The 24284-nt window shown below is 40.3% G+C and overlaps 1 protein-coding gene across 1 annotated transcript in view; it reads left to right on the top strand.

Annotated features, from left to right (window-relative positions):
- TSTD2 (thiosulfate sulfurtransferase like domain containing 2) overlaps positions 1-18966 on the top strand; it is a 46117-nt gene extending 27151 nt beyond the window's left edge. The window contains exons 6-9 of the mRNA XM_082243348.1: positions 2453-2571; positions 3793-3951; positions 6830-6968; positions 18695-18966. Coding sequence (XP_082099474.1) covers positions 2453-2571; positions 3793-3951; positions 6830-6968; positions 18695-18924 — 647 coding nt within the window. The 3' untranslated portion in view covers positions 18925-18966. The remainder of the gene's footprint in view (positions 1-2452; positions 2572-3792; positions 3952-6829; positions 6969-18694) is intronic.
- Positions 18967-24284: the final 5318 nt, after the last annotated feature.

Genomic DNA, 24284 nt, shown 5'->3' with positions numbered 1-24284 from the left:
CGCTCCTTTTTCGGGATATAGATCGCTGTATAGGCCCCTTTATTTGGAATGGTGCTCTCCTTCATCTGGCGAAAGCCACACTACATCTTTCTATTAGTCTAGGGGACTGGCCCTTCCAAACTTTCAGATGTATTATTGGCCTGCGATGCTGGTGATGGTTTACTAAGGGGGAAGTTCTTTTGGTACCTTCAGCTGCGGCACGCGCCCAGGGTGCATTTTCCACAACCACACATCCTCCAGGCTGATCTTATCGAAGAGCTGCTGGCACAAGGAAACCTTAAAAACTCTTTATCCTCCCTATATGGTGCACTGCTGTGTGTCAACTGCCCTAAGACAGTGTTTATGGAAAATTTTAAAGGAGGATATTCCCGCTCTGGATAAAGAGGAATGGGAGGACTGTCTGGAACAGGGTCCCAGAATGGTAATCTCCTCCAGAGACAAACTTATACAGATCAAGTTTTTGCACCGGGTGTAATCTACCCCCATGAGGCTTTCTCGGATGTATCTGGAGCGGCACTCTTTTTGTTCCTGCTGTCAGATACACTCGGGATCCTTTTTGCATATGTTTTCCTCATTGCTTATTGGTCAGAGGTTTTTGAGTTTATTAATCTTCACTAACAACTATTATTATCTCTAAAAAATCAATAAAAAATATGGGAAGGCGCCTGGCCCTTTAAAAAAGATAATAAAACCTGCTGCCCCTTTTAATTGTTAAAAACAATATTTAGGTATAAATCGTGGATAAAAAGGCGCTGGTAATCTTTTATGTTGCTGGATACAATTATTCTAGTTATCACGTATTTTTATAAAATTATTAATATTATAAAAAAATGTGTATATTATGCTGAATTAGACAAGTGCAAATCGTGATTAATAAATAACAAAAGTGCTTAGTAGTGCATCAATCTAAAATTGCAAGTGTTGATTGTCACTAATATATATGTTACATAAATAAATAAATTAGTTAGTGCAACAAGCAAAAAAGTGCTTAATAGTGCATGCATAAATTAAACCACATCGAATTAAATTGGAAAATGGTGGTGCTCTCCAATAAAGTGCTCAAAAATATATATAGCCAGTGTCTCTAAAAGTACTGAGCAATTCGTGCAATTGGATTGTGCTTCTACATTCTTGTTTTTTAAAGTGCTCCAGGTGGTGGGGTGTGTCACACGTGGCCTCTTACCAGCTTCCAATAGGTCGTAATGACCCCCAACGCCTGTGATCCCTTTATCTGGGTGGATCAAACCTCTCCTCGATATCTTTAGCTTGAATATCTGCTCCCGCTCATGTAGCACGCTCCGTCCAGCACCGGTGTGCTATCAGAAAACCCTACCCGGCAGGAAGCACAGCTCGCGCTATCTCTCCCTTCCTGCCAGACTGCCAGAATCAACACTTGCAATTTTAGATTGATGCACTACTAAGCACTTTTGTTATTTATTAATCATGATTTGCACTTGTTTAATTCAGCATAATATACAAATTTTTTTTATAATAATAATTTTATAAAAATACGTGATACCTAGAATAATTGTATCCAGCAACATAAAAGATTACCAGCGCCTTTTTATCCACGATTTATACCTAACTATTATTATCTGTCTCACCAGATTTAGCCTTGCTAGGACTTCATGATTACGCACACGTCACATCATTTGAAATTATTGATTTCTTACCTCCTGTATTTTGCTAAAAAGGAGATCCTTCTGCAGTGGACTTCGGCAGAGTCTCTTACTGTGGCATTCTGGGAGGATATGATAGATGCTTTACTCCCTATGTAAAAGACTTCGTACATGAACAGAGGTTGACCATGGAAATTTGACCAAGTGTGGTTTCCCTGAACATCCAACTAGTGGGGTTACTGTTTGTGTAACACTGTGTAGCACTACTTTCTGTACTTTGGGCTCTATGCTATTAGATAATACCCTGATTGAACCTCCCTTTCCCCCTCCTCCTCCTCCCTCCATCTCCCATTATGTGCTCATGACTAATTAGTTGTGAATGCTGCTCAATGTTGGCCCATCTCTCGCTTGTCTGTTCTGTATATCTGAATGTACTGAACTCACCATTTCAAAATTTTTTACTAAATTTTTTATTTGTATTGTTTTTATGCTTTTATACTTTTTCAATAAAAAGTCCTGGATTGTAAAAAAAAAAAAAAAGAAAACGTGTGATTGGTCATGCAGGAAGCAGCAAATGCATCAGAAAGTACTGTCAGCTGACCTTTTTGGAATTGTATATAAATCAAAATAGAATACAATAACACTCTCTGACTTTAGCACAGATTCTCTTTAATACATTGCATAGTTCATTGAATTATTTTATTTGTTGACTGCAATTTCTTTTAAAGAACAGACTACATTGTTGGAAGTATAAAGTAGACAGAAATTTAATGGTGTAACCGTTTGATGCTAGTGACCTTTTTATATCATGACATTGTATTTTGTCTGTGCAGCTATACACCTCTCTCCGGAGGAGTTTCATAAAAGAGTAGAACGATATTTGTCTGAATGTCTTTATGAACACAGGGACACAATTTTGCTGGATTGCCGGAATTTTTATGAAAGCAAAATTGTAAGTATTAAAAATGTATCCACTGAATATTAAAAAAAATAGATTTTTGTGAAAGCTGGTGAATATACAAAATATTTATTTTTGTTTTTAGTATGTGTGAGGGTTTAGCTCGGTAGCGGGTGTGGGTGACCCCTTGGGGGGGTTCGTTACACAGAGAGACAGCCGAGGAGTGGTTGAAAAACAACGGTCTATGGTTTATTCTTCCAATTTGCTGGAAACAAATGCAAACATCCAAACAGCATAAATCAAACAAAACATAAAATAAACCCTAGCCACTTGGGGCGTCTACCTTCACAACACAGGAACCTACCTATGGTGTCTGTCCCAACCTACTGCTGGGCAGACACTGCTGGTCATACAGCAGAAAAACCAATAGTCTATTTGTTTTCTTTTCACACAGAAAAAGTCCACCACCTCACCTTCAGAAGTCTCTCGGCTCACTGCTCTCCTTAACGCACACAGCTTCAGGAGGCAGCAATCAGTAGTCATCCTCTGGATAACTTATAGAGGCCTTAATTGCCTCATTCTGAATAGCTGAAGCTTTCCAACATCCTTAAACCTTTCTGGCTACCTTCGCAGCCGACACCTGATAGTAATTGGTGAATTGTTTAAACAAGGCAGAAATGTATCTCCCATCTGTGACAACACCCACAGATTTACCTGACTTCCTGTCACATATGTTAGTCCCTCCTTGATAGTGGAAAGAATGTTTGCATGTTGCTTTGATGTCATAACCTGACCTTTTATCAACCAGGAAATGTCTGCAGTACATAAACTTTTTTTCATGGTTTGCAACTCACAGAGTGAATTATAAGAATGGCAGCCTTGGAGCTTGCACCAGGTAAAACAAGTTAGCAATGACGGCTCCTATATTTCTATTCTGACAGGTTCCTTTTAACCTTTTTTAAATTTTTATTTTATTTCTTCTTCTTTTTCTTTTTTTTTATATTGAAATTCAGCATTACATTTAGAAATTACTAAATTAATCTTCTAAATCCAAAATTTAGGTCTCACTAAGAGACCTAATGTACAGAATCGCATACTGTACATAAGATGCTCGCTGTTTTCGACCCTATACAGTGCAGTGTACAGTATAGACCTAGACATGATTGGGATACAGAATAATTTACTGTGTTGAATTTACTGATTGCCAGCATGAACATTATTTCTTTTATGGTAGCCTTTATTATTTTTCTAACATGCTCTGTGTGTTTTATATAGGGGCAGTTTCAGAATTGCCTGGCTCCAAACATCAGGAAATTTAGCTACTTTCCCGACTACGTTGATCAAAATCTGGACTTATTTAAGGATAAGACTGTGTTAATGTACTGTACAGGAGGAATCCGCTGTGAACGTGGTTCAGCTTACCTCAGATCAAAGGTGAGAAAATGCGTGTAAGCTATTATAATAAAATATTCCCCCCTTCCTTTTCTTTCTTGCCCCTCCCTTTTTTCCATCTATTGGTTATTTGATACCATGATAATGTTAGCTATGCCTTGGTAATTCTATACTGCTCTATCCTTGCCTTTGCCTGGATATTGCACACTTTGTACAACTGTCTTTTGTGACTCCTTTTGCTGTTTGTCTACAAATTGTAACTGACCACCTGCTTGAGATTGTACTATTTTGTATGATTCTGATGCCATACTTCATGTATAATGCTGCATATGTTTCAATCAATTCTATCTGATGTAAAAATAAAAAGAATTATATTTATGTGTGTGTGTATGTGTATGTGTGTGTATATATATATATATATATATATATATATATATATATATATATATATATATATATATATATATATATATATATGATTGTATTTATCTGGCTAGAATAATAGAAAATTGTATTTTAATATGTTTATTCAGCAGATCCTGTTTTTAACCAAGGTTGGCTAATTAACTCTAGAAGTTTTTCATATAGCTGACACTGTGGAACACTTATGTACAATTTCAGAATTTACAGATTTCCTATACCCTTATGAAGTTCTTGCAGGCGGTTTGAAACTATGAGCACCGTTAGATATACATTTATCAGTGGACTATTTCCTATGAGCACCATTAGATATACATTTATAAACAAGCAAAAAGTTGGGGGAGCAAACCCTGAACATGTATTTCTAAAGCTGGTGCAGCTATGAACCAAGCGACATGCATATTAAAAAAGAATAGCGTACACATGCAAAAGAAATGACTATCAAATATGAAGACAATCCATAAATAAAAATGGGGATTTGGTCCCACCATATGGCCATGTCGTGCTCAAGCCCACCACTATGTCAAAGTACCCCATTATCCGTGGGTCCTACACTATCCATAAAGGATGAATCCAGCCTCTCTAACCCTTGGAGACAACACTCCTTGCTGGGAGAGATGTGCTAATGCACTACAAGGGACTCCTCCTATATCTACTTGATAGTGGACACTGATAGAGTACAGGTGTGTGTGTGGCGGGGGGGGGGGGATGGGTGCTCAACCTCAGAAGTCTGGTCAGACCGAATACATAATAAACAAGCAAAAAGTTGGGGGAGCAAACCCTGAACATGTATTTCTAAAGCTGGTGCAGCTATGAACCAAGCGACATGCATATTAAAAAATATACATTTTATTAGATTTACATTTATATTAGATATACATTTATCAGTGGACTATTTCCTATGAGCACCATTAGATATACATTTATCAGTATGTTCATGTTTTAAAAGTCTTGTTTTTAGATAAAAGTCGGTTTCATCTTTAACTACAGGTATAATGGCTCTTTTTCCTGTTTGTGCTTTGCTCTGAACTTGTCTGATTCACTACTAGCCTGTTACAGGTCTGAGACAAGTAGACTCTCAAAGGTTTCTAATGACCTGAAATACCCACAATGCCCTCGGTAGACAAGGATCATCATATGGTTATAGGCTAATACAGGGGGACCTTGGGGGCGGCAGCTTTTATTCACATTTTAGAGTGGCCTTTTATTGTGGCCAGCCTAAAGCCTAGTACACGCGCAACGATTATCGGCTGACCGATCGTCCGTCTTTTGTCCAGAGTGGTGTTTTGTTGGTTGGAATGTGCCTAGACTGCACATGAATTTTCTCGCCCGACAAAATTCTACTTCAGAAGTGATGTCATGTGTTGGTTTGCTTTCTTTGTGTTCTTTCTTCTCTGAGCATGCCCAGTCTTGCTCATTAGATTTTTCCCTGTGTTTTGACGGCGGACAAAAATTTTATAGCCTGCACACCAGATTTTTTTCGGCCGAAAAGTCGGAGTCGGTTGTCGGAAGCATCATACTAACAAGCTGAAAATCGGCAGATCGGTCGTCGGACGAAAATTCCCTGCCGATTTTCGACGCGTGTGTACGAGGCTTGAGGCACACCTGTGCAATAATCATGCTGTCTAATCAGTATCTTGATATGCCACACCTGTGAGGTGGATGGATTATCTCGGCAAAGGAGAAATGCTCACAAACACAGAATTGGACAGATTTGTGAACAATATTTGAGAGAAAAAGACCTTTTGTGTATATAGAAAAAGTCTTAGATTTTTAAGTTCAGCTCATGAAAAATGGGGACAAAAACAAAAGTGTTGCATTTATAATTTTGTTCAGTGTATTTATTTTGCACAAAGATTTAATTTATCAGGACAAGCTTTCAGGGGTGTTCTCCTCTTCTTCTAAGTCCAAACAGTGCCCGTTTAGACTAAAGGGACACCTTGACCTGAAACTTTAAATGTTAGTGCAAACAAAATGAGTATTAGTGTCGGTTCACATTTCTGCGATCACAGAGATCGCATGTAATTCGGAGCGCACTGCTCCTAAAATTACATGCGATCTCTGTGCGGTGCAAATTCAGTCATACGGTTTGTATGGCTGAATTTGCACCGCAATTGCACCCTACTACCACAGGACCCTTTTTTTTGGTCCGCAGCAGAATCGGTTTGCATGGTGGTTCACACTAGTGCGATCCGATTCTGTGCGATCTGATCTGGGGGTGTCGTTAACTTTTGATTGACACCCCCAGTGTATCGCATAAGGCAGTGTGAACTGCCAGGGGTGCGGCTGTGATGCGGGAACACGCTGTATATTCACAGCGTTCCCGCATCGCAGAAATGTGAACCGGCACTTATGGACAGTACTTAGTTTATACACTTCAAAATCAATATTTGTTTTTATTTTTGCAAGTGCAGTAACTTGACTACAGTCACCTCAAGTAGTGATTTTGTACGAAGCATATATGATATTTAAGTTATTTTTTTCCTTATTCCTTCTGTAGGCTGTTTGCAAAGAAGTCTACCAGCTGAAGGGGGGCATCCATAAATACCTGGAACAGTTCCCAGATGGCTTTTTCAGGGGAAAGCTGTTTGTTTTTGATGGGCGATATACCATTTCTTTTAACGATGACATCATATCAAGTAAGTACTGTTACATATGCTTATATATTTTACATATTTAGTCAGGTTGTAAAAAAGACAAAAGTCCAGTTAGTTCCACTAATAGAAAATGAATAAATAAATTGAAAACCTTCATATACAGAATCCTATATCCACAGCTGATGCAGGGGAAGAGAAAAACACTCTAAAAAGCATGACCTGATTTGCTCAGGCAGGGAAGAAAATACACTCTTTCCTGACCCCCCCACATGGCTCAGATCATCAGATATTCCCTGGGTCAACAATCCCTGTTAACAAAACTGTTAATATCCAGTATTTTGTGCATTTAGGAATTGTGATTTGTTAAATCAAGGGGAATATACTGAACCAGTTGCATATTGGACAGAGTTTGGGGGGGGGGGGGCGTAAAACGTGTAAAAAGCCAGGTTAAGAGATACAGTAACCAGGAATAGATCAGCACTATAATAGCAGTAAAAGAATTTATCAGGGCTGCAGAGACCCTGTCTGTGTAATATGGAGACCGGGTCCCTTCCGCAGTCCTGAGTGTAGATTCCCCTTCCATCTCCCCAGCGCTAGTTGGTAGGACCACTGACTACTTCGCAGCCAATAATGTGATTGCCTTGCACCAAGCATTTACAGGAGGACCAGACACACATATGGATGTAGAAGAGGGCTGTAATATACACTCCTGGATGTGTGTGGGCACTCTGATAGGTACTCCTGGGTGTAATAGAGGACTGTGAGGTGTGCTGCTGGATGTAGGGGGGGGGGGGATCCTCATATTCCAGGTCAAAATCTGGTACTTTCACTGTTTGCATTTGAATTATATTTATCGATGATGATTACAGAGCTGCATTCAATTGTGTCCTTTATATCTGGCCAAAGTTCAGCTTTGGGTCACAAAGGAAAATTGTGTTGATGACAAAATATTGGATTGAGTGTAGCTTTCAAGGCTCAGAAACATATTGTCTTGCTGCATACAGACTGCAGTTATTACTGCATAACTATATACCGTAGGAGTAATTTGTACATATACCTTTATCGGCACACAACACTGTGCACAAAACAGGTGTGTCTACCACTCTCATGAATTTAGTGAAGCCTACAAATAAGAGGTGGGGTCATTTTAGAAAAGCCCAATACATACAGGGTTCAGTCAATCTACAAAAGAAAGCATCTGCACAAACCCAAACAATTTTAAACCAGCACATTTCTGTGTAAGTGTTACCTTAGTATTTTTCTGATCTGGGCACATTCTTTCTGATAAATTAATTATTGGGAGTGATTTACTAAAACTGGTGCACGTGGAATCTGGTGCAGCTGTGCAGCTTCTAGGTTTTAGGCCCCTTTCACACATGCTGTCCGTTTGTCCGTTTTTCATCCATCCGTTGAAGGATGAAAAACGGACATCAATGCATCTCTATGTAAAAACGGATGACAACTGATGATCATCAGTTAACATCCGTTTTCATCCACTTCCGTCAATGTCCGTTTTTTTGAACGGATGATTGCCCTATTTTTCATCCGTCAAAAAAACGGATCGGACGAAAAACGGATGACAACGGATGAAAAACGGATGTCAACTGATGACAACGGATGAAAAACGGATGTCAACTGATGACAACGGATGAAAAACTGATGTCAACTGATGACAACGGATGACAACGGATGAAAAACGGACGACAACGGATGAAAAACGGATAACAACTGATGAAAAACGGATGAAAAACGAATGAAAAACGGATGGAAAACTGATACATTTGACGTGACTGAACTGATGAACTGAACGGACTGTATGTGTGAAAGGGGCCTTATTGTCAAAGCATAATTAAACAAGCTGAATGATTAGTTAGTTATGATGCACAGCTGCTGAAAATGAGGTAACAATTGTTATCATTGTATGAGAAGTACCACAAATAAGAATTAACAAAATTGGTTGAACATCCTTATAAATGTCGCAACAAATAACAAAAGCAAAATATAGAACCTGTAAATCCTCCATCCAAGGGGAAAAAAAAAAAAAAAAAAAAGAGGGAGAAAGAAAGGAAAGGAAAGAGGAAAAAAATAGGCTGATAAATTGGTAGACACAAAGTGGCCCAAAAAGATTGCAAAACTACCACAGATCTCCTCTAGATGGGTTGGCCGTTGAAGAAACTTAAGCCTGGTACACACTAATAGTTTATTTTCCTTCAACTCAGTTGGCTGCTGGTTTTCCTGCATGTATGTTTGACAGAAGTCGGCCCGGCTGACATACACACAGTTCCAATGTTGGACATTATTTATTGAACCTGTCTCCCAACATTTAGCCCATGTGTACAGGGCTTTCAAAGAGAAGAAGGGCAGGAGGGTTATTAAAAGAGCAGGAGGTTGGAGAAGAGGCAGGCAAATCCAATTCCCTATTCCCCACATCCAAGCTAACCACCTATCCTGGCCTGAGTAGAGAATCTTCTATGAAACCTTTCCGAGGCGTAATGGTGAAGCCATATACTGTATACCACAACTTGTTTTGTTTTTCCCATGCTTCCAGTTTCCTAGCTTGCATTTCCCCCATGAGCATGATGTCATTCATTATATCTACCCTTGGATTCCGAGGAGGTGTGCTGGTAGATTTCCAAAACTTGGAAATTAGCCGTCTTGCAGCTGATGGGATAAATCTGAGAGGGCTTGATTTCTGCGATTTAATGGAGCCCAGCTAAATGGACAATAGGGCCATTTTAGAACAAGGGGTGAGATACTCGTAAATCTCAAGTCCAAAATGGGTGAATCCGATGGCATTCCCACCAAATGTGTAGATACGTTCCTCTCTCTTTGTGATAGTGCCAGCACGTGTCTGAGGATTTGGGGAAGATCCGCTGAATTGATACTGGGTCTCGATACCACCTGGAGAGCAGTTTGAAATTTTTATCTTGAGCATAGCAAAAGACCGACGATTTATGTGTGAATAAAAATGCGGTGTGCCAGTCCTTGGGGGATATCTCAAGCTTCAAGTTTTTTTTACCACAATTTTGTATACGTAGGGAGTATGCTATGTGTATGGGATAGGATCTCCTTGTATACCAAAGATAAAATAGGACGAGGCATCTTCAAGAGAAGACAGTCTTTCAAATGCTGTTAGAGGTCTGTGTCTGTGTGCACAAGGTTTAGTAAGTCTCCCCCATTGAGTTGTATTTGGCGTGTGAAAACAAAATTCGGTTTGAGGTTCAAAAGAAATGGCCCTGATATCTAAATGTAAAAAAAAAAGCTAACTGATAGGACTATCTATATGACTATATAGAACTGGGGTAAAAAAGAAGCTACCATGTATGTGAATGCTTTGTTTTTTTGCGTTTTTATAGCATGTTTATATAGTAAAGCTGACCAAAGACTGATCATAATTTAGCCGGCTCAGCATGAACAAAATTCAGTGTGTGGTCCTCCCTGTTCAAAAGAAGACAATCGATAGATCAACTTCTGTCGAACAGATAAGTTGGAAAACTTTTCTCAATCAGTGGCTGCAGCAGAAGCTGCTCTCAGAATACAATGTTTTGACCGGGGATTTCCTCCATCCACCCTGTCTATGGCCAGCTTTGCCAGCCATAGATGGTTTCCGCTAAACTGGCTTACATTTGAATCGTGTATGGGCAGGCTGAATGTACCGAAGTTGGGCAGGTTGAATGTACCCAAGCTGAATTACAAGTTGAGTTATCAATCGATAACTTGGGTACAACCAGCCTGCCGGATTTTATATGCCGTTTATTGCATGTAAAATACACCCCCCCCCCCCCCAGGGAGAACACTCACTGACTGTGTTGATGGGGAAATAAAGAAAATTTGCTTCATCTATAGCTGGCTTTACTCTGTCATGAAAGTAGTGGATTGTGAGCTTTTATAAGCAATGCATATATAAATATTACAGCATAGTATGTCTTTAAAAACAAGATAATTTATAGTCTAATTAAAACATTTTGATGCCTCAGGTCAAAGGAAATGGGACTTTTACGGGCTTAGTAAAAAATTATATTTATTGGAGATTATTTAGAAAATTTCTTGCTGTTGAGCAAAAAATATATAGAAATACAGACAAAATAGTATAATACAATAGGTGCAAATGGGTTATAGACCCATGTGAGAAGGTAAGAATGGAACGAAAGGTGACAAGGTGAGAATGGTGACTTTTTTGAAACTCTGTCTGTGGGGCTCAGAATTGTGAGCTTGTTGAGAGAGAGTGTGTCTTGTCAGACTTCCAACGCGTTTCGGCGTATATTGCCTTTATCAAGGAAGCGGAGACAGTTCACCATGTCTGAAAGATGTAATAAATATATATTGAAGTGTACAATATAACACTATTTGAAAAAAATAGTGAAAAAATATATGTAGTAAACACATACAGGTGACCAAGGCGGTTATGTCCCGGGTTGTATTATTCCCATTGCTCTTCCAAAACTATTCTCACGGGATTTCTGTGGGGTAGCTGTCTGAAATGATATGATTTTGGGTGATGGTAATATTGCTGGTTTGATATGGTTAAAATAGGAAATATATAGGCAATATATGTTAAGCAGACTTACATAGCATAGGGATCACATGGAGGGGATCCTTATCTTACACAGCATGGGGATCACATGAAGGGAATCCTTCTGGTTGGCCTAAAGGTATAGCATATTTGATCAATATTTTGAAAATGTATTTATTTTTTATAATTTCAATAGCTTTTTCCTGAGAGCACTATAAAGAATGGTGCTGGTCACTTACAGTTGAAAGACTTGATGGTGATCCAATTTTGTTAATTAGGAGGCCTGTGGAGAGTGCTTTTCATGGAGCCTGCATAGTAGAGGAATGTGATTGGTGACGGTACATGTATGGTTGTTTTTAAAAGGTATTGGTGTAAAAACGTATTGAGACTTACATATATAGGGAATTCCAGGTTCAGAACAGCAGGGGGAGCCCTGGTCATGGATCCTGTTAGTTCCCTGGTAAAAAAGTATTTGTGTTGATCAGCCTTGTAGAGGGGCATTTGATGCACGTTGTGACTAAAGTACATCCAACAATGCAAAAATAGAGCATTGATTGGATGAAAACTTACGATTTGTAAGGCTGGATTGGAGTGGTATGGGTCCAGAAGAGCATGTCCTAGGGCGTCCGCGTTGTCCCTCGGTTGGAGGGAAGTGGCGCCCTGTTAGAAATCCCCGGCTATATATAGCCCACCGCGCATGCGCAATGGCGCAGGCGTGCGTCATGACGCCGGTCATGGGACCGGGTCGGAGCGAGGAAGCGATGCGCGCGCCGGTGGAGTTGCGCGCGCATATCTCCGGGCTGATCCAATCCCAGGTCGGCGTGAAGGCGGTGATGCGCGCGCTGATGGACTGCGCGCGCACCCTACCTGTGACGTGATGGGTATAGTACAGGATGTTCCGTAGCCGCCGACACGAAGATGAGACTTAGATCTCGGGGGATAGAAATCCCCAAAGTCTTTGTCTGTCCCCAGAGAAGGGTGCTCTGGGGCTCCCCGTGCCGGGTGGATTTGGGAAGGCAGGAGGGGAATACGACAGTCCCGGGCAATTAGACCTATCCTGGTCACAGGTTGCAATGTACATAAATGGTACAAACATTAAAAATAAAAATAATAATAATAATAAGGAGATAATTGAACATTATATTAAACAGCAATAATAATTACAAGGAGAGGAAAAGGGGAGCTGTCCATTTTGGTGGGGTGATCGATGGGCATCGATCGGTGGTACCAAATGAGGGCACATATGTCATACCTGGGATGGAAAATAAATAATGAAGAAAATTAAATAATAGGAAATAAGAAATAAAAATAAAAAATAAATAATAAAAAATAATAAAAAATAAAAAATAAAATATAAAAAATAATAAGGGGAAGGGGGGGGGGGGAAATAATAAATTGGGGAAAGTTGTCAAATGTCAAGTTTGTGGGGTGGATCTAGGAGGTATTCTTGGTCATTGTTTATGGGCAATAGATTCAAGATGGTATGGATCATCAGTCTGTTTTTCCTGAGCAGAAACCTTCAAGGAAGGGACGGTAACTTTCATTTTCGTTTAATCCGGGGGGTGTTGTAGCGTTAAGTTTTTTTATCCAGCGCATCTCTTTTTGTAGAAGGGACTTATTCCAGTCCCCTCCTCTGGCTGGTATATGGATGCGATCTAGAGCAGAAAAAGTGACTTTTGGCATTTTGTATTTGTGATGATGAGTTATATGGCGACCTAATGGGAGATGGAAATTGCCCATGGTCATACTTTGCATGTGTTTATTTACTCTTAGTCCAAATTCTTGGCGAGTTTTCCCGATGTAAAATGATCCACATTCACAGTTCATAATATATACTACCCCTTTAGTTTTGCAGTTAGCAAAATGGCGGGGAATGAAAGTTTCACCATTGGGAAGAAGTAAGCGTGTGGATTTGCATATCACTGCGCATTGGGCGCAAGAACCGCATGGGAAAGTTCCCGCGGTTTTGCATGGGTCTCTTTGGGATTTCATTTCGCTTCTTACTAGAGTTTGATGAACAGAGCGAGATTTTCTGTAAGTGATGAGGGGGTGAGCAGGTACCAATTCCTTAAGTGAGGGGTCCTCGGTAAGAATGGACCAATTCTTCTGTATTACGTTTCTTATTTTTTTATGTTCATTTGAGAAACGCATGATGATTCTCGTGGGGGGTGCATCTGTTTTTGTGTCCTTTTTAGTCTGTTTATAAAGGATCTCATGTCTGTCCAATTTATTGGCTCGGTTAAAGGCCTTTCTAAGGCATGTCTTGGAGTATCCTCTGTTTATAAGTCGTTCTGTAAGGGCATTAGCTTCTTTTTGGAATTCCAAGGTTTTGCTACAGTTCCTCTTAAGTCTGAGGAACTGACTGTAGGGTATTGAGTTTTTGAGAGGTTCAGGGTGGGAGCTCTTGAAGTGAAGTATTGTGTTGCCGGCTGTTGGTTTTCTGAAAAGTGTTGTTAGAAGATTGCCTGCATCATCTTTGTAAATATAAGTGTCCAGGAATGGTATTTTTGTTTGATTATAGGATATGGTGAAATACATATTATATTGGTTCTGATTCATTTGATTAAGACATTCTAATAATAAGGTTTCTGATCCGGTCCATATAAGGAAAACATCGTCGATGTATCTTTGCCAGAGGGAGATATGACTTGTGTATTTGATGAGTTTTTCTGATGATAGGAAATCCTCTTCCCATTCGCCTAGATATATATTGGCGTATGTGGGTGCACAGCTTGTGCCCATTGCCACACCGCACGTTTGAACGTAGTACGTACCACAGAAGGAGAAGATGTTGTGGTTTAATATGAATTTCAACATCTGTAAAATGAAATTGCTGAAATTGGTATCATATCTGCTTGCTTGTTGAAGGACTTTTTCTACCACTTTTAGACCTTTGGGGTGAGGGATGTTGTTATAGAGCGTTTCAACGTCAATAGTGACGAGGAAAGCATCTGTTGGTATGATGATATTGTCTAGTATTTGGAGTAAATGTCCAGTATCTTTAACATATGATGCAAGTTTGGTTACAAAGGGTTTGAGGTGAGCATCAATCACCTGACTGATGTTTTCTGTAATGCATCCGTTTCCGGAGATAATGGGTCGTCCTGGCGGGTTGAGTGGATTTTTGTGCACTTTGGGGAGTGCATAAAATGTTGGTACTCGTGGGTGTTTGATGCGAATAAATTCCCAGAGGGTTTGAGTGATTGTTTTATTGTTGTATGCTCTGTCAATGAGTTTGTAGAATTCGTCATTGAAGCTGTGTACCATCAGTGGGGAAATTTGTTGGTAATATTTTTTATTTTTCAGAATGTTAAGGCACATTTCTTGGTATTGCTCATTGTTCATTAGAACCACATTGCCCCCTTTATCAGAGGGTTTTATGGTGATGGAATCATTTGCTTGTAGTTCTTTTAAGGCTTGAGTCTGATGACGTGTAAGATTGGTGGGGTATGTGGTTTGACGTATTTGTTCGATGTCTTTGGTAGTTTGGCGTACGAAGAGTGCAATAGCCGGATTTGTGTTGAGAGGAGGGAAAATGTGTGATTTTTTCTTGAATTGTGTTTCATTGGTAGATCCTGTCGCGCTATCTTCTTCTTCGCTATCTGAGAGTGCTTCTGTCTCTTCAAGATCCTCTAGTCCGCCTTCTTCTAATAATAAATTAAGATCTCTGATAGCTCGGTATTCGGCCGCAGTCAGGGGGGTAGGTGTTGGTTCTGTTATGGGTTTTTTGCTATAAGTAGCTTTTAGTAATAAATTTCGAGCGAATAAGTTGAGGTCTTTTATGACCTCAAATTTGTCCATGCCTTGACTGGGGCAGAATGACAGTCCAAGGGAGAGTACTTCTTTTTGTGGTTGTGTGAGGATATGTGAGGAAAGATTGATGATATTCAATCCTTCTTGTTCTCCGGTCTTGTTTCCGTGGGATCTTAGTTCGATAGGTTTTTTGAATTGGGTTTCCCTAAAAAAACCCCTTTAACTTTGGATCGCGTAAAGATTTCGTGAGGTTTTAGATTTTTTTTGAGTTGTTGTAGTGTCAGATATCTCAGTGTCGTTGGCTTGTGCACCTCCTTGTTCTTGAGGATTTTCATGTTCGCGTCTGTCAAATGTTTTCTGGGGGTGACTTCTGTCTTTTCCCCTATAAATTTCAGCGCCTGAGTTATAGGAGGATGAGTCTGAGGACTGTTGTTGGTATGGGGTTCTTGGGGTGCGGATCCTGTTGCGGTTTGTTCTAGATTGGTTGGTCCATTTGTAGGCTCGGCCTTGTGTAAAAGCGTTTTTGTCTCGCCAATACTTTTTTTCTTTTTTAACAAGAATTTCTTTACTATATTCTTCAAGATGGTTTTTTAACTTTTTTTCTTGTTCACTATATAAAGCAGCTGTTTTTAGGGGTGCGAGTTGATCATATATTTTCTTAATTTCTCCTTCCAAGCTTTTACTTTGCTTAAGATATTCTTCTTGCAGAAGTAGCATCAGATTTTTAGAGCATTGGTTGAGTATTTCCTCCCAGTCATGTTTCAACTGGGATGTTATGTTCTCGATTGTGGGGAAAATTTGAATTCGTAGGCCGGCTGGGTTGATGTTCTCCTTAATATATCTATCGAATGTGCGGACATGCCAATGTAGGGATGATTTCCGTTCCAGGTGTTTTTTTAAAGTGGTGAAGAGTGCAAATATATCCGAATTTAGTTGTTCTTTTTCCTTAAAGGTAGACTGTATGCTTGACATGAGGGAGTCCCACTCGGTGCCCATGAGGTCCCCCATGGTGTCCCCCGTTTCTCCCGAAAGTGCCTCCAGCTTGTAAATAAGAGGCTGGAGGGAAGGAAATGATTGTCCTGCAGCTGCCTGGCTGGGAGTAAAGACTCTCAGTCAGGTGATGCTGGGATTTATAGGTCACAAAGAGTATAGTGTTTTTTGCCTTGCTGTTGGGCAAAAAAACGAAACAATGTGTGGAGGTATTAGGTCAGGGGTCTATGAGGACACGGATGTGTTATCCATCCACAAAGGGTGAGAGAAAAAAGATGCGATCCCTGATACCTAAACTAAGTTGGTGTAGCCACCGTCCCAGAGAAACGTATTAAAACATTTTGATGCCTCAGGTCAAAGGAAATGGGACTTTTACGGGCTTAGTAAAAAATTATATTTATTGGAGATTATTTAGAAAATTTCTTGCTGTTGAGCAAAAAATATATAGAAATACAGACAAAATAGTATAATACAATAGGTGCAAATGGGTTATAGACCCATGTGAGAAGGTGAGAATGGAACGAAAGGTGACAAGGTGAGAATGGTGACTTTTTTGAAATTACATATGTGCCCTCATTTGGTACCACCGATCGATGCCCATCGATCACCCCACCAAAATGGACAGCTCCCCTTTTCCTCTCCTTGTAATTATTATTGCTGTTTAATATAATGTTCAATTATCTCCTTATTATTATTATTATTTTTATTTTTAATGTTTGTACCATTTATGTACATTGCAACCTGTGACCAGGATAGGTCTAATTGCCCGGGACTGTCGTATTCCCCTCCTGCCTTCCCAAATCCACCCGGCACGGGGAGCCCCAGAGCACCCTTCTCTGGGGACAGACAAAGACTTTGGGGATTTCTATCCCCCGAGATCTAAGTCTCATCTTCGTGTCGGCGGCTACGGAACATCCTGTACTATACCCATCACGTCACAGGTAGGGTGCGCGCGCAGTCCATCAGCGCGCGCATCACCGCCTTCACGCCGACCTGGGATTGGATCAGCCCGGAGATATGCGCGCGCAACTCCACCGGCGCGCGCATCGCTTCCTCGCTCCGACCCGGTCCCATGACCGGCGTCATGACGCACGCCTGCGCCATTGCGCATGCGCGGTGGGCTATATATAGCCGGGGATTTCTAACAGGGCGCCACTTCCCTCCAACCGAGGGACAACGCGGACGCCCTAGGACATGCTCTTCTGGACCCATACCACTCCAATCCAGCCTTACAAATCGTAAGTTTTCATCCAATCAATGCTCTATTTTTGCATTGTTGGATGTACTTTAGTCACAACGTGCATCAAATGCCCCTCTACAAGGCTGATCAACACAAATACTTTTTTACCAGGGAACTAACAGGATCCATGACCAGGGCTCCCCCTGCTCTTCTGAACCTGGAATTCCCTATATATGTAAGTCTCAATACGTTTTTACACCAATACCTTTTAAAAACAACCATACATGTACCGTCACCAATCACGTTCCTCTACTATGCAGGCTCCATGAAAAGCACTCTCCACAGGCCTCCTAATTAACAAAATTGGATCACCATCAAGTCTTTCAACTGTAAGTGACCAGCACCATTCTTTATAGTGCTCTCAGGAAAAAGCTATTGAAATTATAAAAAATAAATACATTTTCAAAATATTGATCCAATATGCTATACCTTTAGGCCAACCAGAAGGATTCCCTTCATGTGATCCCCATGCTGTGTAAGATAAGGATCCCCTCCATGTGATCCCTATGCTATGTAAGTCTGCTTAACATATATTGCCTATATATTTCCTATTTTAACCATATCAAACCGGCAATATTACCATCACCCAAAATCATATCATTTCAGACAGCTACCCCACAGAAATCCCGTGAGAATAGTTTTGGAAGAGCAATGGGAATAATACTACGCCGGGACATAACCGCCTTGGTCACCTGTATGTGTTTACTACATATATTTTTTCACTATTTTTTTCAAATAGTGTTATATTGTACACTTCAATATATATTTATTACATCTTTCAGACATGGTGAACTGTCTCCGCTTCCTTGATAAAGGCAATATACGCCGAAACGCGTTGGAAGTCTGACAAGACACACTCTCTCTCAACAAGCTCACAATTCTGAGCCCCACAGACAGAGTTTCAAAAAAGTCACCATTCTCACCTTGTCACCTTTCGTTCCATTCTCACCTTCTCACATGGGTCTATAACCCATTTGCACCTATTGTATTATACTATTTTGTCTGTATTTCTATATATTTTTTGCTCAACAGCAAGAAATTTTCTAAATAATCTCCAATAAATATAATTTTTTACTAAGCCCGTAAAAGTCCCATTTCCTTTGACCTGAGGCATCAAAATGTTTTAATACGTTTCTCTGGGACGGTGGCTACACCAACTTAGTTTAGGTATCAGGGATCGCATCTTTTTTTTTTCTCTCACAATTTATAGTCTAATACTTCTGTGTATGTACTATTTGATGGTGAATTTCTCACACCTGTTTTTCTAACTAGGTTGCCATTACTGCGGCACAGCCTGGGACAAATACAGGTTATGCTCTACTCATCGCTGCTGCCAGCTGGTGCTGACCTGCACAAAGTGCCAGGAGCAAGGGCTCACTGCCTGCTGTCGTACATGCCTGTACAAAGAGTTTAGCAATCAGTGTGACAGAGACCAGCAACATTTCAAAGAAGAATGTGAATGTACACAGAAAAGGCCTAAGATTCCAAAAGAGACTCTATAAACTGAACTGCCTTTTTATCAATATGCCTAACCCAGGGGTTTTTAATATAAAATAATACTTTAGTGATGGAATTGCACAACCTTTATATGCAGCTTTATGATCATATTGGTGATACCATTTCTAAATATATACAATCAAGAGGAGATGTAATATTATATTCTACATGAAGACGCAGCTGTTCTGCATTTGGAAGAATAAACACAAGTGCTTTTACAAGAGTGCAGGTTTTGCACAGTTTTAGGAGTATTTTACTTAAGTGAATAGAATCATACTTAATACAGATGAGTTTTAGTAAGCCATAAATTGATGGGGAGGTGTTTTTTACATTATAATAAGGCTTTATTTTAAAGAATATTTTGCTTTTGCAGTACTTTGTATATACAGTTTACTTCCTATGCTGAAAACGGGGGTTACTGTATGTACTACATCAGCCATTAATAGTTATATTCTGTATGTGTGATTAAGTCTTATTGGTTCCAGTTAGTGGAAAAGTTACCTCTGCTCTTGCATTTATTGCATGAATTCATTACAGATAACTTAAACTGTGCATCCAAAAAAGGCAAGCTGAGGACAAAGGACTAGACAGCCGTATTGCCCGTGGTTTCCATGCAGCTGATTTTATCTCAATACCAGCTTACCATGCCTTGTCCTGCATTGAATCTTGTAGAGGAGCAGGGCTTTACTTTGTCATGTCAAAGCTGCCCCCTGTTGACTGGTGAGGTAGTGATCAAGCAGCAGCAAGAAAGCAAAGCAATAAAGCTCAGATCTACAGAATGAATAAGGCCCCTATCACACATGTGAACTGTTCAGATCCACCTGTCAGTTTTCCAGGCAGATCTGAACGGATGCCCCATGCATCTCTATGGGGCAGCGGATGTCAGCGGAGACATGTCTGCTAACATTCGATCCGATCCTGTCCGTCAAATCCGGACGGATGGAAACCCTATTTTCCATCCCTCTGGCGGATCAGATGAATACAGACAGGCGGTCCGTTCTCATCCGATTCCCCCATAGGGACAGCATCTCTGTACACAGAGCGGAGACGGAGCTGTTATCTGCCTGCTCAGCGGGGAGCGGCGGATCGATCCCCCGCTGAGCAGAACAGCTCTGTCGACCCATGTAAAAGGGGCCTAAGGCAGAAGCAGGGAGATGCTTGTCCACAGGTTCCCAGGTACAGTTTCTCCCCAGCAAGGTGAATAATAGGAATAGTGGTGACATCACCAAATCTTGCTCCACATTTTGTCAGACTAAGTAACAGACAGCAGTGCCTTAGATGATATCGCACTGCAGATATACAGCTATGAAGCTGAAGGCACAGAAGTGCCTAAGCACAGAAAGTGCACTGCTATTATTCAGAAGGAATTAAAATATATATGTGGGAGTAGTGCTGATATCAATAATAGTACCATTGGAGGGTCTCACCCCTAATCCAAGTCATATGAGTGCAAAAATAAATGAGATAGGACTTTAAAAATTCCTTCAATGGACAAATGTACACAATTAAATATATAAAAAAATATACATATCTTTATTACATTTAATTAAAACCTTATATTAAAAACATACAATTTGTGCATGTACTAAAATTCTACCACTTGTCTTCCATTTGAGGAAATATAGGATGTATGGTATGATTGTCCTCTGAGATTGTGTGGGTCGACGAGTTTCATGGAAAAATCCTCTTCATCAGGACCTCTAAATCTCATGTAAAAGTATAACTGGACAATAGGACAGCACTAGAAATGGGAATACAAATAAATGACATATCATACAATATAAATCCTCTAAAATTATTCATCTGTAGCATTAAAACTATCTCCTAAAAGGAGAGCGAGAAGACAGAAAAATAAAAGTATAAATATATGCTTATATATTGCTTATGAATTATACTTTCATAAAATAATCATCCAATATATCTTCGCTCAAATATGGACTTCATAATAGTAAGTAAATACGATGAATGGGTGTGTGTAAAGTCACGCTGGCCCGTTAAAAGACCACCAGGGCGGGAGATGTGACAATCTAACGAAAGCAAAAGAAAAACTGGTGTTAGAGTGAAAAAGGCTAATTTCTAGCTCAAGCAATAAATAAATGAATTAAATACTCAGTATCTTATTAGACTATATCACCAAACCTAAGTTATAAGCTTACCTAAAGGGAAAGGTATTGGTGTATTATGGGAATGCTCCACTTTCCATCATATATCACCCCAGATAAAGAGGGGAAGGAAAAATTGCCAGTCGCTAGAACCAAAGAGATATACACTCTAAATCAATTCCTTCTATTATCCCCCACCCCAAACATATAACAAAATTGAAAACCGTCAGTGTGAAAATTTAAATTACGGGGGATTTGTGCATGGGAGGGAGGGATTGGGGAAGTTAGCTGCTCACCATTAAACCATGTTAAAATTGTATGTTTTTAATAGAAGGTTTTAATTTAATGTAATAGAGATATGTATATGTCTTATTCAGGAGGAATCGGACATAAAGTACATTTTCAGGGAACTGTTTTGGGCACTAAATGTAGGAAAGTTTCACTTTTTGATTTTAGTTTCACTTTAAGGCCATGCAGCAAAATGACAGTTATACATGAGAGCCTAAATATAGTTTCTTTTCACATTAAACTGCAGGGCATAGATAAGAAACAGCCATACAGGAAATAATTGGATTTTTACTTGAAATGCATTTTGCTGCATCAAAATGGATAAACAAGAAAAGAAAAAAGAAAACAAGAATGTTTGTCTTTCTTTTCACTGAGCACATTCTGTGATGAGTCAGTGACCTAGAACTAAATACGCTAGTTAGATGTTTGACTTCACTATTAGTCGTTTCTGGCATGCTAGTTCTAGGTCAGTTGCTTGGACTGTATTGAAGTCAGAGGATCAACATTAGTACCAGGCAAGTTGGCATAGGCAGGCCATACATTATGTAATTTTCTTTCCTTCCACATTGGGTGGAAGGAAAGAAAATTTTTGATTCCTCCATCTTCACAATCAATGTTTATGGGGAAATCCCTCCCACAGCATTATTCTCTGCCGACGGGGAGCCTTCCCCACCAGCAGAATACAAGGACTACTGCTGGTGGCTATAGCTGCTGGCAGTGATCGGGAAAAAAAAAAACTTGATCAGTTGATCTATGAATTGACCTCAGTACAACCACCCTGCCCATAGATGGATCAAAATTCCTCTGGTTCCTGCTGATTCCATCTATGGCCGGCTTTAGGAAGGTGTCAGCAATGGCAGCCCCCCGGGTTTCTATTGCCCCAGGTTTTCATTAATCTTTTAACCACATAATGCATATGGGTGGCAGCAGCAAGGATGGGTCTTAACGCATATGCGTCAATGGGGATAGAGATTTCTGTGCTGAGAACGCACCCTACACAGTGACCCAGCTGTCGCAGACAGCGTCCGTTTCCGTTTAGGCTCCTTTCACACACTGTGTCCGTCAAACGGACTCCGCTTTTCTCAGCGGGAGATCAATCCGCCAATCCCCCGCTGAGCAGGAGAATGACAGCTGTTCTCCACACTGTGTGCAGAGACACAGCTGTCACAGCCCCATAGATCTCTATGGGGGAATCGGATGGGAACGGACTGTCGGTCCGTTCTCATGCGATCCGATCTGCTGGACGGATGGAAAATAGGGTTTCCATCCGTCCAGATTTGACGGATCAGATGTCAGCGGACATGTCTCTGCTGACATCCGATGCTCCATAGAGATGCATGGGGGGACCGTTCAGATCCGCCAAAAAAACGGACAGGCGGATCTGAATGGTCCGCCTGTGTGAAAGGGGCCTTATGTTCAAGAGGGTGAGGGGACAGGTTCCTGAGCATGTAACCACAGTGAAAGCCAATCGGAGTAATCATGTAAACAGAAAGTCCATCCTTTCTCCTGGTGTTAAGACCCACTTATATTACACTAATTTTTTTTTGTGTGCAGGCCTACCAGGTGAGTCCAAAGGGCTTTAATCCAAAGCAACCAGTCAGATTTTACATTTCATTAGTGTTTGCTGTTCTGGTATTTTGTTGAATTCAAAGGACAAATATGTTTCTGGTAAATTTTAATTTTTTCCCCATCTTTAGTGCAAGTTGTTTTTTATCCAAATGAACTGATTTGCTGTGCTGTATATAAATATCTTTCTGTATAAATGTGATAACATTTACTTGATTTAGCCTTCCACTGATAATTACACTGTGTTTTTATAACTAAATAGAACTACAGTACTACTACTTTGCAATTTGGTTACATTAAATTACCAAGTAATGTTTAAGGGCATTTGTAAATGCAAAAGCCAAAAAAATGACCTAAGCCTCGAATTACAAATAAAGCTGCTGTTAGTAATTTTTGAAGTATTAAACATGTTTTCATTATGATCCTTTGTCTTCACTTATTGTTTCGTATAAAAGTTATGTGTCTGAAAGCGAAGAATCATGGAGAAACAGTAGATTTACTAAAACAGTATAATCTGTTAAGTGAATGTTCTCCAAGTTTAGTGAATAAAGTAACGTTTAGTGAATTTTTTTTAGATGAAAATGTATCTTTACCGTTTTACAATATAACAAAGAAATATAAAGATAAGGGCACTTCAAGGCATAGAAAGGTCAGGAACACAATGTGCACTCAACGAGCAAGTTACGTAATTGAGAGCAAAACATTTTTTAAAAAGGTGTAAAATGACTGGGTATGGCAATTGATGCACATATTGGTTGACATGTAAACAATAGCAGTAAAATAAGTATTGCCAGGACCTACAGTAATAAAAAAAAAATGAGGTGGCGTAATGAAATAAAGTGGGGAATAAAAGAAGAAAGGGAAGAAAGAAGGAAATGACCATAGGTGGTCAAAAAAAAAACAAAAAAAAAACAGAAGACAAAGACAGAACAGGAGTGTATTTCGAGGACCAAAAAAATAATAAAAATTTGAAGATAAAGAGGCTAGCGGTCAGTGGAAAGCATGGGGGCGGATGGGGGGCTTGAGAGCTACCAAGGAAACTTCTATACCATCCTATTTAGGGACTTAAAGGTGCAGTCACTGATCTACCATTAGGTGATAACATCTCCTTGTGGGCATCAGGGCTGTCTTTTCCACTGGGCATACCCGGCGGTTGCCCGGGGGGCCCCCCTTGCCAAGGGGCCCCACATGGATCGATGGATTGGTGGCATGTGATGTCCCACTCCCTGGTGGTCTAGGGCCCCCCCCATTCCATTGTCCGCCGGGCGTCCGGGCCCCCCCTTGTTGCTTCCTCCCCTCCAGTCCAGAGTCCGGCGGCTGCCGTGGGTGGCTCGAGTCTGCCCTGCACACACTGGTTGCTAAGGCCAGCCCGCTTGGCATCTAGCAACCAGTGACGTGAGCAGCAGAGC

This window comes from Pelophylax lessonae, assembly GCF_965119305.1.
Source record: "Pelophylax lessonae genome assembly, chromosome: 1".
Lineage (NCBI taxonomy): Eukaryota > Metazoa > Chordata > Amphibia > Anura > Ranidae > Pelophylax > Pelophylax lessonae.
Note: the sequence above shows the minus strand (reverse complement) of the source record. Positions and strands in the feature narration are given on the sequence as shown.